The 15,810-nt window shown below is 42.0% G+C and overlaps 1 protein-coding gene across 4 annotated transcripts in view; it reads right to left on the reverse strand.

The window, feature by feature from the left end:
- Positions 1–15,810, reverse strand: part of strbp (spermatid perinuclear RNA binding protein) — a 77,224-nt gene that overhangs the window by 13,890 nt on the left and 47,524 nt on the right. For all 4 annotated transcript variants that reach the window (XM_070988372.1, XM_070988374.1, XM_070988373.1 and 1 more), the window contains 10 exons: positions 11,471–11,733; positions 10,653–10,821; positions 8,439–8,688; positions 5,851–5,963; positions 4,843–4,938; positions 4,306–4,417; positions 3,426–3,523; positions 2,218–2,323; positions 1,333–1,416; positions 426–634 (listed from right to left, as the gene is read on the reverse strand). In XM_070988372.1, the coding sequence (XP_070844473.1) occupies positions 426–634; positions 1,333–1,416; positions 2,218–2,323; positions 3,426–3,523; positions 4,306–4,417; positions 4,843–4,938; positions 5,851–5,963; positions 8,439–8,688; positions 10,653–10,821; positions 11,471–11,733 (1,500 nt within the window). The remainder of the gene's footprint in view (positions 1–425; positions 635–1,332; positions 1,417–2,217; positions 2,324–3,425; positions 3,524–4,305; positions 4,418–4,842; positions 4,939–5,850; positions 5,964–8,438; positions 8,689–10,652; positions 10,822–11,470; positions 11,734–15,810) is intronic.

Below are 15,810 nucleotides of genomic sequence, written 5' to 3' on the forward strand. Positions count from 1 at the left end.
CATGAGAGAAAGAAAGTGAGTGAGGAGAATAGAAGAGGGGGAGAGAGATAGGGAGGAGAGCCTTTTATGGGAATGGAGCGGATAGCGGATTATCCCAGCTCTGTGCTCTGGAGAGCCTCTTTGTTCACAACCACTTTGGGATTACATGGATTTGCCCACCTCCATCCTTCCTCACACGCACACACACAAACACACACCCGCCAATAGGCATACACCGACAAAAACATATTTATAGATACACACAGGCTCAGCTGCAGCTGGAGCTTAGAAAGTTCTTCAGGTAGCCGAAAAAGAATCATCTCTTTTTGTCATTAGTGTTTCTTTGATCAGCTGTTTTTGTGTACGTCCAAATAAGCACAGATGTAAATCAGAGGATCACACACAGAACACACACATCACTCGATTGCCCTCATTTGCCCTCTTACCTTGACAGCGACATGGAGCTTGGCGGTCTTCTTGGAGGATCCAGAAGCTTCGTAAATGGTTCCATCCAGATCCACTGACATGGTGAAGACTGGAGCGTGAACCGGGCCCGACTGGGACAGCAGGCGATACTGCAGCCCCGGCCGGATCTGGTTCAACCGCATCAGGGCGTTCATTGGCTGGTTTGAGTCTATGGCTTTACTGTCTAGAACTAATGGCAAAAAGATGGAGAGGAGTATGGTTACAGTAGAAAGTAGAGCAGATTAGGATAAATATAATAAGGGTAAGTAGGGGGTGTAACAATTATTCAACTGGTATTAGACAGACTGGGCCAATTCTGAGTTACTGTAGGTAATAAATCATGTATTCTAATGGTTTTCAGCACTCTTACTGGTTGTTTTCAAGATGAATAAAAGTGCCTCTCTATTTTCTTTCTCTTTCAATCACTTCCCTCCAGTTTGCCAATATCTAAAAATGCCTCTCTGTCTCCATTAGTCGAGGTTCGTCTTCCCCTTGTATGAAGAAAGAGCTGGGGATGGTTGGGTGGCCTGCTAAAACGTTCGCAATCAATACTATTGATCTGCCTCCAACGGATGGAAGGAAGGTAGAGGGTAGAGAAGCAGACAGGGAAAAACACAGAAATGAAATAGAGACGAGGGGAAGAGAAGCAAGGCTAAGGCATGTCTAAGCATTGTTCCACTGTGTTTTCAGTGGTTTGAACAAAAGTAATGACAATCCAATGCTGAATGAAACTTTTGCAAAATGGTATTTATTCTTATCCTTACCCCTTAAATTAAACATTTCCCTTCTTTTTGTCTTTAAATAGCTCGGGGTGAATGAGCAGAAAAAGCATCACAAGCAATGAGGTAATAACACTGCCATTGCTCTTTCTCTTTTGTCTTTTTGTACCTTTCCTCAGATTCCTCTTCATCTTCTTGATGAGGTCCTTGTCATCCATCGCTCCATCCTCGTATGGCCTCTTCAGACCTAAGCCTGGAGAGAGAGCAAGAGGGTGAGCCGCAGAAAGAAATACGGAAACAGTTGCGAATCAATCACCAACTACAAGAGATGTTTATAGGAGCGCACACAAAACCATTTGTATGTGACAAAGACAGAGCGGTAAAGCTGTACAAAACAAGAAATATGTGAGAATGAGCACAAAGATGGATAAACTGGCAGACAAGATAAACAAGTCAGACAGGCAGACCAACAAACAGTCAAACAATGACGAGGACATATAAGCTCCTTTCCTTCAGGCACCTTAATCTGTAAATGCTCTGGCAATTTTCCATGTCAGTGTCACAAGATGCCAAAAGGCTCAAGTTGATTTGACATGAAAAGTCACTTAGATAATTTGCCAAGTTTCACTTCCGTGAACAAAAGCAGAAACATTGCTCCATAAAGCATGCACAGGTTAATGACATTTTACCAAGGCCACTGTGTTTTTGGTGTGACACTGAAAAAACAAAACAAAAAAATTACAGCAGAAAAAGATGGCAAAAAAACATCATATTTCTTAAACATATTTTGTGATGTTTCACATGTCAGCAATATTGACAGTGCTGTCAGTGCTGGTGTGTAGAAAATCAAAGGTCACGTCATGTGTGACCCAGATAACTGAATCCAGGAATGCTGACAAGCCAATACACGAGCCTTGACAGACAGATTAACAGAGACAGTGTAAAAAATTGATACATACAGACTGAAAGCCTGGACAGACAGACGAAGACAGAAAGACGAGGCATGTGGGGGCAGACACACAGGTGAACTGAGAAGACAGGCAGGTACACACACCTTCTTTATCAGACCAAGGGTATTTCTGTGAGGGTTTATTTGAGGGAAGAGGATCCATCTCCAACACCTTGTAGATCTGTCCGAATGCCATGAGTCTGAGAGCATGCTGTGGAACGTAAAACACACGCAAACAGAAAAGAAAGGAAAGCTGAGATTAGTTCAAGCTGTATTGAGTATTGAGCATGGACATGAACACTGTCAAATAATTTTCTGTTAAAGAGGTACTCCAGCAATCCAGAATCATGCTTACTTAAAGTTGGATCCCACATTTCTGTAATGCAACTTGATAGTGTGACTTAAACCTCTTCTGCCTCCTAAATGCCCTCTGCCTTCAGACCCCACATTTCCAATTTGCAGCCCAGTCCTTTTGTTCAAAATGCAAGTCTCAAGCATAAGCCAAGAAACTCTGGGAAAATATAAATTTAATTATAAATGTCACCCTGAAGCATTTTATTCTCTTATCTTGAAGCACACAGCGTCAAATTTAATTTTTTCCCTCTTGACGTCAATAACATCAGCATACACTGACCAGTGTGCCTGTGTGTTCATTCATCATTCTTGACCTACTGTACACATTCCCAATCTGCACAAACAATCAGAGAGATAACCCGGGTGGCACACAGTGGCTCTGCTAATAAATCCATTAGAGAGGTAGAGTGTCTCAGATATTCATGAGGCTCGGCGAAGCTCATTGACAGAACAGCTCCCTCTCTCCTATCTGCTCTTGTATCTGCTCCGATACAATTATCCCCATTGACATTCCAGCCTCGTTCGGGCTGCCTTCAAAGGAAATGGACGGCAGGATTCACTAAGCCATGCGGCTCAGAGGCTGCCCTGCTCAGTCGAGTGTGTGTGTGAAGAAGGACATGACAGCTCGCAGGCCCAAAGCGCATGCACGCAAATACTGTCCTCGGGGTGTCAGAAATGGATTTATGGCTTACAATGGCAACAGTTTCCCACACCAATCATTAAAATGCAGCACCACACAGCTGTTCCTGGACGCGCACATGCACACTCATACAAGTATATGTGGATGCAAATTGTGTGGTTGGGTGGTGATGGGGGTCTTTCGGCTGGTAATAGGCGTGTTGCTTACTGATTCCAACACACTGACAGCTTAGAGCGAGTATAGCTGGGTGATAACAACGATGTCCTTAAGCTGACGTTTGTGTTTGTGTGTGTGTGTGCGCGTGTGTGTGTGTGCGTACCTGTGCGCTGTAGGTAATGGCCTCAGCCTGCTGGTCGGTCATGTTAGCTAGTGTGTTTGTTGGCTCTTTCTCACATGGGTCGTGCAAACCTGGACCACCTGGGGGAAGCGACAAAGGATGAGACACACACGCACAATGTCAGCTGTTGTCACTTTATGTACTGACAATGGTGCTGAGCAAAATTTAATTAGGCTTCACTGTCAGGAAACAAGCGACAATAGAAATCCTGACTGTTGAAATGGACCACAGCAGCAACAGGAATATTGAAGTGGCCAAAGTGGCTGTAGGCTATTCAAACCAGCAAATTAATTTACAAGATAAAACCCCTCAGCTTCTGGTGATGCCACGTTTCTTGGAAATTTGAAAACTGTGGGTGAGTAAATATTCTCCTGCCAGTGTGGCACATTTTCCCTTTAAATTAAACATAAATAACAGCTTGTGTAAAACATTCAAATGAACCCTTTTCTCTTTTTTTACTATTGTTAGTCTGTTACCTGCGCTCATAAGTCTGGTTTTTGCATCCAAGCAAATCTTTTAAAATGAGGTAAAATGGAACTCAGCCTTCACATACTTCTGAATAATTGATTTCTTTTTGCAAGGATGCGGGACATTTTGTGAAGAAGCCCTTCAACTGCTGCTAATTAAGATGCTCCCATAATGACTGCTTTCCTCATACAGCTGTGTTCTGCTGGGTCATTGATAATGTCTCGACCTCTCTTAGAGCAACAGCTCAAAAATGTGCTTCCATGTATTTGCTCTCCACCCGAATTTAGTATGCTCCCTAGCTCTGTTCACTGGAAATGCCAATAATTTGCACCAAAATGCACATGCGCCTCTGTTGAGAAGTATGTATATTCATTCTTCCACCATGGCTACATACCTGTTAGCAGTATGCCTGAGGCCAGACACTCCATGACTCGACGCAGGGCTTCTCCAGCCCCAAGAGGTCTGTTGCAGGTGGCAATTGCCTTCTCGCAGATAAGCTCTAAGGGCTGCAAGAACACACAAACACACACAGACAGACATGCAACTGTGAAGAAAATGAGGTTTGTGCACATAAGGGTATTTACTCTTTTTACACAGTAGGTATCATTATCTGTTACTTAAATGCTGTATTTACTAATACCACTAAATATAATTAATCTTTCTTGCTATCAAGATTAACACAGCGTCTATCAATCAGATCCTCATGAGATTCTATTTTACAGTGCGCGCCGGAATCCTTCATCCTGTTATGTAACATGTACATTTACCGACGTATGACGTTCAAATTTCAATCAAAATAGGGAACTCTCAATATTAGCAAAACGGAGGACAATTTGATATAATAAGGGCATCAAAATGCATAAAAGTTCAAGATTATTTTTATGCCATAGGATTAACACTCAAACACAGGCAATTACAGCAGAAGACTCACCCATCCCTTGAGAGGTTCCCAGATGGGGTGTCTATTGCACATGTCTCTAAGTATCCTGAGAATGATTACGCAGGACTTGAGCCCATTCACTCGAGCCTGCGAGAGATAGTGGAGTGGACAGGGGAGAAAACAGAAAGACAGAAGGATGCAAGAGGGAAGATTAAACAGAAAAAAAGGAGGAAGGAAACAAATTGAGTGCGGGAGGAATGGTATTTGTGCAACCACACAATGTACAGATAACAGCCTGCTTTACACCACAAAGCCACATAATGAAGCGATTGTATCTGTCTTAAACTCTGCATGAGATCCCCACAGAGAATAATATCCTAAGTTTAAGACACTAAACATTTTGAATTTATTTCAATTCCCTAAAAATGTTGTCTCTGTCTTCAGAAAATACCTACATTCTGGATTTGAACAATGTTTATTTTTTGTCAGTAAGGTAAGTGAGTTGGGAGATAGATGGGGACGGGGATGGAGGGGGAATCAAAGGGAAGCGTTGACATACTCTACAGAGCAGGCAGGTTCACATAATAGCCAAAAAGAAAAACAAGTATCAACAATTGCTTTTGTAGCCTTACGATACTTCTTACATTCTTTCATACAATCTTTTTTCTAGTTCATATCTAAGTGGGTGGAATGCAACATCGTATATGGCAAAAATACACTTTTTAGGAGAAGTATTTTTGTAACGGTTGTGTAATATTTGGCAATTTTTGTTCATGATGTTGCAAAACAACAACACCCTGCAGCCTAAACTGGATAAGAGAAAGCATAAATACATGGGTTCATTGGCCATATTGTAGAGAACTATAAGATAATTTGTAAACATTCTATATCAACATATATATGAAAATTTATGTTTGTCCACATTTCTATCCATTCTTGAAACTGAGTGGGCATAATAAGCACCGCAGTATTATCTGACAGTGAGTGTATTCACTCTGGGTTAATCGTCAGGCTACAATAAGCATCGGGCAGGAAGACAGGAAGTGAGTGGGTGCCGACCTGGAACCACTTGGCGTGTCGCAGCGCTGCCAGGGCCAACAGACATCTGTGTCTATCCAGCACCTCCCCCTCCTCCTCCTCAGCCTCCACTCTCTGCGCAGCAGCACCCAACACTGCCACAAAACAATAACAACCCAATATAGAGAATGTAAAACACACACACATCATTGTCTGAGTGTGTGTGTTTGAACTGTGCGTGTGTGAATGTATGCAGACACACTTGAAAACCGTGTGAATGCACACGTACACACACACATGCATGGATATTTTGGTACATACAAGGTGCTTTTCATGCCATAAAGTTGTTTCTCTCCTTGTAGAAAGTGCCGACTCTCTACAGTTCACAGATCTGTGATGAATGCTCGTAAAAACGTCCTCACTCTTTAAACGGTGTGTCATTTTCAACACTGTGATCAGTCTAACATGTGTTAACTGCATCACATGTTGACATCCTTAGCATGTAGTAAAACACAGGATGCACTGTCCCTTGTACGCATACATGTGTTGAAAATTACACACGCTATTCAACAGTGATTTAGTATCTGACATCCATCCAGTCACTGACAAAAACAGTGAAAGGGAGAGCAACCAGGGTCACAAGGGAAGAGACAACTTTGTGGGATGGAGAGCCCCCCACAGACATACACCAAACAAATACCTAAGGAGTGTTTGATTTAATGTGTGGGCATTGTTGGGACACACTTCAATGTGCCCAGCAAGGTAAATCAATCTCTCCTTCATGTATTTGAAGAGGATTTCATTTATTTTGATCCAGTCTGCACCAGGCAGGAGTCAAAATAGTTTATTTTTCTTCTGGATTACTTAAGGTGCACTTGATTTCACAGAATCATAGAGAAATGGTGTAGAGAAAGCAATTCAACACCCTGTCTGGGCAAACACAGAATCAAGCGCTCCTAAAGTAGAACTGAAAAGAAAGAAAGAAAAAAAAAATCTAAGATAGTTTGACCCAGTCTCAGACAAACACCACACAGGAGGGATCAAGGCAGGGTTTAGTCAGAGCATCGTGGTTGGTAGAAGAGGAGCATTCTTACGCTTTTATATGTGAGCGTTTGATTCATGCTGCCCGACACACCAGGCTGGTTGAGTTACTATACTCTCACTACACATTCTGCTACTTAAGAATCAGGAAGAAGCCAATGATATGCAAGGCGAGCTGAATCAAACACAGTTGTGTATGAATGAGTGCGGTTACGTGAGGCTTCCAAATAGGGTTTATTGTGTGCAGAACTACTGGAAGTGACATAAAACACACCAAAGAGCCCTCTGGGTCTCTATGAAAACATAACTAGGTAAATATTTTCCTCATCACTCTCCCGTGAAATGAAAATCCTTCCCTCAAGAGGTATCAAGTTGAAATGTCAAATGTGTCTAATGAGTGGTAGCGGCACGAGAACATCTATCTCACATTATCCCTGAACTCATCTGGCTGTTATTGCAGCACAGCTCTTCCTCTTGGAGTAATACATGCAGTGGTGTGTATTTGTGTTTCTGTGTGATGTATAATGGCGTATCTCAAGGTCTGTCAGAGTCATCTCAGCTGCATGTGGGACCTCTCTGCTGCTAGTGGATCATTACAGTCTTTCTCCTCTTGCTTGTCCTCCCACTGTTCACTCAAACGCTCTGCTGGCCGCTCCCTCACTCAGCATTCCTCTTTTATCATTATCTCTTTCTGTGTTGTCTGATTCAAAAAAATTCCCATTTCTCTTGTGTCTCCTATAATTTACTGTCACAGCACCCTCCCTCACTTTGTGACCACACAGAGCAGGCAGCATGTCTTCCAGAGATTGTTTACAAATATGTTGCTAATGAAGTTCTGACCAGGCAGGAGCAGCCATAGCTCTAAGAGTTAGACGAGTTGGACAACGCCGAAGGTGTACCTAACCCTGTCAATACATGCGTTAATGTGTAAAAGTATTAGATACTACCTTTTAATATGAGACCCAATTAGTAAGACTGACCCACATTCCTAAACCTCCACTGGTGCTTGATGAAATCTGAGCAATTACAAATCCAACGTGACAGGTATAATTATCCGTCAGGTACAAACTATGTGTGTGCGTGGCTTCTCCGCAGTGGGGTCGCATGCCTCTGTGCACTCCTTGGCGCGCACGAGAGAAAATACGAGCGGTCTTCTCCATCTTGCTGTGGCACTTGGCATGATGTACGGCTAACCTCCGTGCTATCTCTCATCTCTCTCTGAGACCTGAGTGCCTAGTTGGACGGGAGCCACAGGATGGATGGGCAGCTCGCTACTGCTCAGTTATTGATTTCGCTGGCCTGCTGGCCTTGCTCTCCCGTTCCCACCTCCCACAACCAATTATAACCAGTTCCTGCTACCCATGAAAACTGGGGGGATGGGGAGATTGTTATTAGACTGAACGCCAGTTCAGTTCAATGGCTTGTTCCTGTTTGTTATGAGGTCAAACCTCTAGTTTGAGCGTAATACAAACAGTTGAGTTCTATAACATATAAAAATACAACATATAATGACATTTGTGTGTGTGTTTGTGGTCTGATAACGAGGGAAAAACTACAACCTGTGTGTTTTCCTCTATCTGTGTTCCTACCTCGCCCATTCTTCTTCTCCTGCTCCTCCTCTTCCACCTCCACTTCCTCCTCCTCCTCCTCTTCTTCTTCCTCTCCTTCCTCCCCATTCTCCAACTCTTCCTCTTCTTCCTCCTCTTCTTCCTCGTCTTCCCTCATGGCCGGTGAGGTGAGGGTAATCTTAAGTGTGAGTTTGGGTTCTGTTGTAGTTCGTACCAAAATGGCTGCCTCGGGCAAGGAGCTTGTGACCTCATATTTCTCTTCTGTCAGCTTCTGTCATGTGTCAAACAGACATAACTGGGTGGTCAGAGGCCAAGGTCACAACATGACTCAGTACAGATGAAAAGGAAGAAGGAAAATATATCTGAGCCTGCTGCTGCTTCCAGGTGCTGCAATAACATCACCGGGTATGACAGGAGAAATATTCAAGAAAATGTAGAGAAACCAATTACAGTCAAATTCAATGCTTTTTAAGACCTCAATAAATACAATCTAAGATCCAAAACAAAGTCAAAACAATTTCTTTGATCGAAAAGGGAGATTATTTATCAACTTCTAATGTATGTCATCGTTCAACTGGTGCCCGCACACTATGCTAACCTACAGCACCTCTGTCCTGCAACAACCTTACACACGCAGACACTTAAACAAATGAACACACATCAACCAACTACAAATACTGAAGAAACATAAGACATGAAATAAAACACAGCACAAATCAAGGACTGGCCTTGATGTTTTGTAAGTGCATGTACAGTAGACATAATTGTTTCTGTTGTGCCTGCTTTTGCTCTATTTGCCAGCGGACCGTGTTCATATGAGTGTGTACTGTGTACGTATGTTATTTACATTGCTGGGCAATAACTAATTAGGATTAGGGAAAGGGCTGGGGTTAGGTACACTATGTGACAGTTATGGTTAGGGTTAAGGTAAGCCTCCAGGAAATTAATGAAAGTCAATGCATGTGTCCTCCTAAGTGGCCAAAACAAGTGTGTGTGTGCTCGTGTGTGTGTTTCCTACACGGCTTAAATGAGCAGTGACTCGCAGAGGGCCCATCTACATCCCATTTTGCTCTGATGAGAAAATCAGAATCTCTGGTCACTGGGCCGAGACATGAGATTACCTCTCTGCCCGCACACACACACACCCAGACACACACCACACACATGCACGCTTGCTCGCACGTACACATACACACGCACACCTTTCCTTCCTGTCATTCTGTCTCTCACACCACTTAACTGCTAAAGAGAACAAGCAGAGAGGAGGCACAGGGGCAGAATTTATTCATTGAGTAATTTCTGCACTAGACAGACAGGTTGAGGAGTTTTTACCACCTTCGTAGTTACTGCTAAATACTTTCACTTCTAACAGATTTTTAGTGAATGCAAAGATGCACCTGGCTGTCCAAATACAAATCGAACAAATTATTAAAGCTATTTACATGGGGAACTGAAAAAGTCAATACAAGGGAATTCCTAGATCATTTGACATTACGAGCAACCAAGTCCAAGGGTCAAGTCACAGCATGTGCCTGCACTGCATGTACTGTGGTACAGAAAACGTGGATGGAATTGCAAAATGTAGTAATAATAAAAATAATGATGTTAAAAAGAGAATCAACTGTAAAATGTGCAATATTTATTAAAATCTGGGTTTTCCATACCTACACACACACACACACACACACACACAGAGTACTGTCGGACTGTACTGACAGTACTGCCGGTATCAAAGCGTTTTGTATCCTGTGTGCGTATGAACATCAGGAGCTTAATTTCTGTGCCATGACTTGTTAATGAAGAAACATGACACAGAGGTAGTGACCTGAGCATTAATCACACATGACTCATACATACTAAAACACTTCTCACTTGATGACATTGCTATCTCTTGCCTACCCATGCCAACACTCATGTCGCTTCCCTACACTTACACATGAACTTATATACACGCACATGGTAGTGAGAGTTGGCAAATTCAAGCGGAAACACTCGTAAAATGTGGAAGCTCATCCAAATAGCTTGATTTTTGACTTCGGAGAGTACTGCGCAATAAAAATAGATCTTTCTTGGACTAAATTTGGCAGACTGTGAAGGTTTGATGCAAGGCCAAGATGCAATTGTGTGTGTATATGAGCAGGATGTGTGAGAGAAAACGAAAGACAGACACTAAGAAGTACAATTATATGTCTGTAAGCATGCACATGTATGGATCTGTGAGTGTGTGTCTCTAACCTCTATCTGTGTGGGTAAATTGTGACAGACAGTGTCCAGCAGTGTCTGTGTGGGTTTGTCTCTACACATCAGCACGAGCTCCAGATCCATGTCGCCTTTGATCAGGAGGCCTTTGGCCACCAGGCCGATCCTCATCACTCCACACAGCACGCCACCACTGCTGGACTCTCTGTTTTTGAAGAAAAACACACCATCGATAACACTTGAATCTTATTTCAATTTACAGCTAAAAATTCAAACATTATCACATTCCTTTTTCCTTTTTAAAATCTATGCTTGGCTCTTAGGGAGTTAACTGAATATTACTGAGAAAAACAGATTTTTGTCACTCATATTTTCCACTTTCATGTCTGTTAAACCACTCTGCAAGCAAAAGGCCCAGTTGAGGTTTGTCAGTGTCAAAAAATATTTTAATATGTAGCAACATAATATGTCTCGATATTTCATGTAATCTTTGGTAGTAGCTGTATGATTAACAGATTAAAATACAAGGTGCAGTTAAAGTCTCAAAATCAGACCCGACAAGGCAATGCAAGACCTTAATAATGGGAAGTAGTGAACCCTTAATAAAAAGATTCATGAAGATAGCCAACCATGGGGACTGTGCTCAGAGACTGTCAAGTGGCTTTAAGTTAATTTCCTCTGGATCGAACTCTTAGAAAGCAAGCGAATAAGCAAAATTCCTGAAATGTTGATCTATGATATTTAAGATTTTTGCTCAGACAAGCAAAAAAATGTCGCCTCCTACATCATGTCAACTGTTGGAGATTTTATAGACGAACTCATCAACTAATCAATAATAAAAAAGACAACCCCACCTGTAGCTGTCACTGGAATCTTCAGCTTCGTCACTGGGCTCTTCGCCAGGATCATCCTCCTCTGTGCTGTCTGCTGGTTGGCTGTCAACCTGACTGTGGGCATCGCTGCTGCTCTGATCCAGCCAATCGGAGACGTGTTTGAGGGCACACTCGACAGTGGACACCAGCGTCTGAACAGCCTCCAGCTCCTGAGAGGAGGGGTAGATGGTGGAGTGTTTCGCCATGACATGGCGGTCATCATTACTAAAGGAACGGAAGGACCTCTGGAAGGAAAAGAAGGGTGAGAAATAGGAAAGAGTTAGAAAAACACTTTTACAATCTTCGTCTAGACCAAGGGCATCACTGGGGACAGGTTTTCTACAACACGCTGAGCTTCAATCCATCAAGCTGAGCTTTGGTCTCCCTGTTGGGGACTAACGTCTCCCCATCACACACCCGAAAAAAACCCAACACAATAACAAAAAAACCCACAAACGTTGGCACATGTACTTTCCAATTCAACACAAACACTAAGCACACCACCACGCACTGCCTCACCAAGCCTGAATACAAACGCTTTCATGCAGACTGGACATGTATCTGTTTCATGGGAAAGAAATCAATCCTTAACTCCGTGACAGCTCCAATTTAATGGCACTGACCCTGACACACATGCACGTGCACATGCACATATACACACAGCTATCTGAAATTCATCTGACCATCACCCTCACATCCTCTGCACCTGTCCTAATTCAATCAGATATTCTGGCCCTGGGAATTTATGTCAGCTCTTCTGTCCTTCTGATGTTAGGAGGAAAACGATGGAAGGAGGAGATCAGGTGGGAGGTATCAGACGGGGTAGCACAGAGAAGAAATGACAGAAAATAGAGGGGGCATGCCAGAGAGGCCAAGAAGAAGGAGAATAGAGGACAGCAGAGGAGACCTATGGGATTAATACAGAACCTTTAAAAAAAGGAAACAGGGCAAAAAATGGTTGTAGGAGGGGAGGCTGAATTCAAGGATAAATGGAAAAGAGAGGCAAAGGAGGGGAGCAGGTGTGAGGTTTTTGTGATGCACATTATGACATTTATACCACCCAAATGTGTCCCTGTGCATTCATATGAAAACACCTTGTAAATTGTACATCAGCTGTTTACATTTTCATGTGTCACAGCATTTATTGTTGGGGTTGTGTTTAAATGGCCAAATGCTAAATTGACAACACTTTGTTATGTTAGAGATTATTCAAACCCTTCAGGAATTTAAAACTCATACAGTGGGGGACTTAAGTGGCAATGTAGGGATGGGACATCAAGAGTGCATAGTAATCAAAGCAGCAAGACACATAATGTAAATTATCTAGGGCAACTCTATAATGAATAACACAAATAACCATGCAACAGATAATTAATATATTAAAAAGCTAATTATTTCACATTCATTCTATTTTTTTCTTTTTTTGGGGGGGGGGGGTGCTATATTATAAAGATAATATATGTGAGAAAAACAATTAAGATTACAAGGTATTGTTTACACTATGATTTGTTAACCTGAATGTGAAGAGTGAGATTCACTGTTACTCATTAGAGGTAATCACAGCATGCTCTGAATCCTGAGGTACATAACCCAGTTGAACATGAGGAGGCTGCTCTCAACAAGCTGCTTATCTCCAAGACCCACATTTCCCTTTATTCACTACACACATCTACTCAAAGAGAACCACACACCAGGCCTGCCAACTGACACGCACGCACACACACACACTCTCACACAGAGGAGAGATGACCTTTTCAGAGTAGTAAGGATAGTGTAGCTTGAGCGTTACGATCAACCTACTTGAAAGCCAAGGACCAGCTGCACATTTGCACACATACATGCAAAAACACATGTACACACACACTTCATCCCATTCCTAATTGAACTGGTGACATTCACTTTCAGCAGAGTGAGTGAGATGAAGCCATTAACTGAATGGAGGACAAGCACTGCACAATAACTGCAGCCTCACAGCCGGTGCAGCTCAGTGTGTAGAGTGTGGCACAAACATTTGGCAGGGTTACACACTGCATTCCCACTGCGACTGTGTTTCTCCAACACTTTGGCAAGACACACTGGAGTGACATGGGGTGAATTTAGATACCTTGAAAGAATGCATACTGTATATGCAGTCTGGTTTCTTTGCATCATCGTGTCTTATTGTTATTGTCACTTGACAATTTTTTTTCAGAAAATCAATACTTAAATGCAACTTGAAATGTTGTTTTCAATAGTACTTAATTATGAGGGATTTGTCATTTGTCAATATTGAACCTTCTTCCTTTTCTCCTCTAAGTGAAGTTTTAAATGTTAAATTCTCTTTTAAGCATATTGTACAAAAAAAGGTGATAATCGTGTAGCTGTGAGTGTGTGTGTGTGTGTGTGTGTATGAACCTACATGCACGTGAGCAATACTGTGTGCACCTTTTTACTTGTGTGCCTCAGAGCAGTGTTTAACAGACCAACAGTCGCAGGTTTTATGAGCCGTTGCTAATGGGAGCTTCAGCAACCATAAACCACATTGCAAAGAGAGTGTCTATGTTTCTGTGTGTGTGTGTGTGTGTGTGTGTGTGTGTGTGTGTGTGTGGGTACTATTCGACCATGGGGGAGTTGTTGCCCAGCCACTCTGATCACCATGTAAATCAGAGCAGTTAAGGAGGACTCACTGACAGGAATCGACCTCTTAGGCAAGCCTGTGCACAGATAATGTTGCAGACATTCAGACAAGTGACAACTGCAGCCAAGGTAGGAAATGATGCAGGATCTCACAGGTTGCACACTAGTCTGAGAGAGCGGGTGAGTGAACATTTCATTTGATAAGAGTAAAAATTAAATGCTTTACACTGTTTTTCATAACATTCTTCAAGATGTAATGAAAAAAACGCTGCTTTAATGCTGCAAGTTGTCTGTGTTGAAACAGCCAATGTTGCTACTTCCAACCAGGAAATCTTTCCAAAAGCTACAAATACTTAATTAGCTAATATGGGGTTTTGTTTAAAACCTGTCTACTCATCTCACTGTTCAGGTTTCCAAAATAAATTATTATTATCATTAAAAACTGAACAATGGCCAAATGTACAAATAACACAACACCCAAATTATCCTTTCAGATCTCCCAGGGTAAAATCTCCCACACAATGGCTGACACATTTAGCCCAAGTAAGAAAAATATTAACATATTATCAACTTCCTACTAAGCTGTTTAATGTCTTCTTTTTCCTTCTATTTTTGAATCCCATTGTTTTAAGAATCATTAATGTTATTAAAAATTTAATACATATAGCGATGATTTGTCTGTGTATGCATATTATTATTAAGTAAGTACAAAGTGTAAGATTAACATTTTTTAAGCTCACTGTGAAATGAAAACCTGGACACAGACCTGTGTATAAGTCAGATCAGACTGTATTTTCAGAGTTTTAGCATAAATTTAACATCTAGCTCTAAAGCAAATTATTTCGCTATAGCCAACTATAAATAATACAGAAATGGTAAAATTGTATGGGAGATGAAAAAAATTCTGTTTTCTTACCCCCTACTAAGGAATCAGAAACAGACATGCACACATGCAACTGTGAAATCCCAGCTGTCTGCAAGTCACCAGCACACACATGCACTGTGTGTCAGTGCGCGTGTGTGTGTGTACCTTCATATGCCATTGTTGCATAGTGCTTTTAGACCACACACTTACCAATTACACTCCATTTCATGCTCCAGTGAGGCCAACCGGCTGCCAGGCCCATGTTACATAACCACATTACACAGCATTTACAACTCGTTGTGTACTCAACTAATGTGCACACACAGCAACACAAGAAAACTCATACATCATACATAACACAGCAAATATGCAACAAACTAAACATGAAAGTCATGAGTGACATACAGTATGCACCTAAAACCCATACAATCAATTACACACAGTCTGTGTGTTACACAGACACACGCGCACATTCCCATCTTCCATCACTTCCATGCATCACCTCCCATTCTGTCCTTAATGCCCTGCAGTAAAACCATTTCAGTTCAAGGTGTTGTGGTTAGACACGCACACTGTCAGTCGCGGCTACTTCACTTTAGAAGCAGCAGAATCCAATCCCTTTCCTCTCCATTGCTGCCTGTCTCTTCCTGTGACATCCTGTCTCTCTGTGGCCATCTGCTATAAATTACATGGGCCAATGTCATGGAGAAGACTCACTGGTACGATAACAGCGGTGATTGGAGCGATACTCAATACCTGTGTCTTTGTTGGAGCTGTTTTTTTTATTATTATTATTTTTAGAACACCATTTAGGAATATTGTACTGCATGTGTTTGTGTGC

This window comes from Chaetodon trifascialis, chromosome 20, assembly GCF_039877785.1.
Source record: "Chaetodon trifascialis isolate fChaTrf1 chromosome 20, fChaTrf1.hap1, whole genome shotgun sequence".
In the NCBI taxonomy this organism is placed as follows: domain Eukaryota; kingdom Metazoa; phylum Chordata; class Actinopteri; order Chaetodontiformes; family Chaetodontidae; genus Chaetodon; species Chaetodon trifascialis.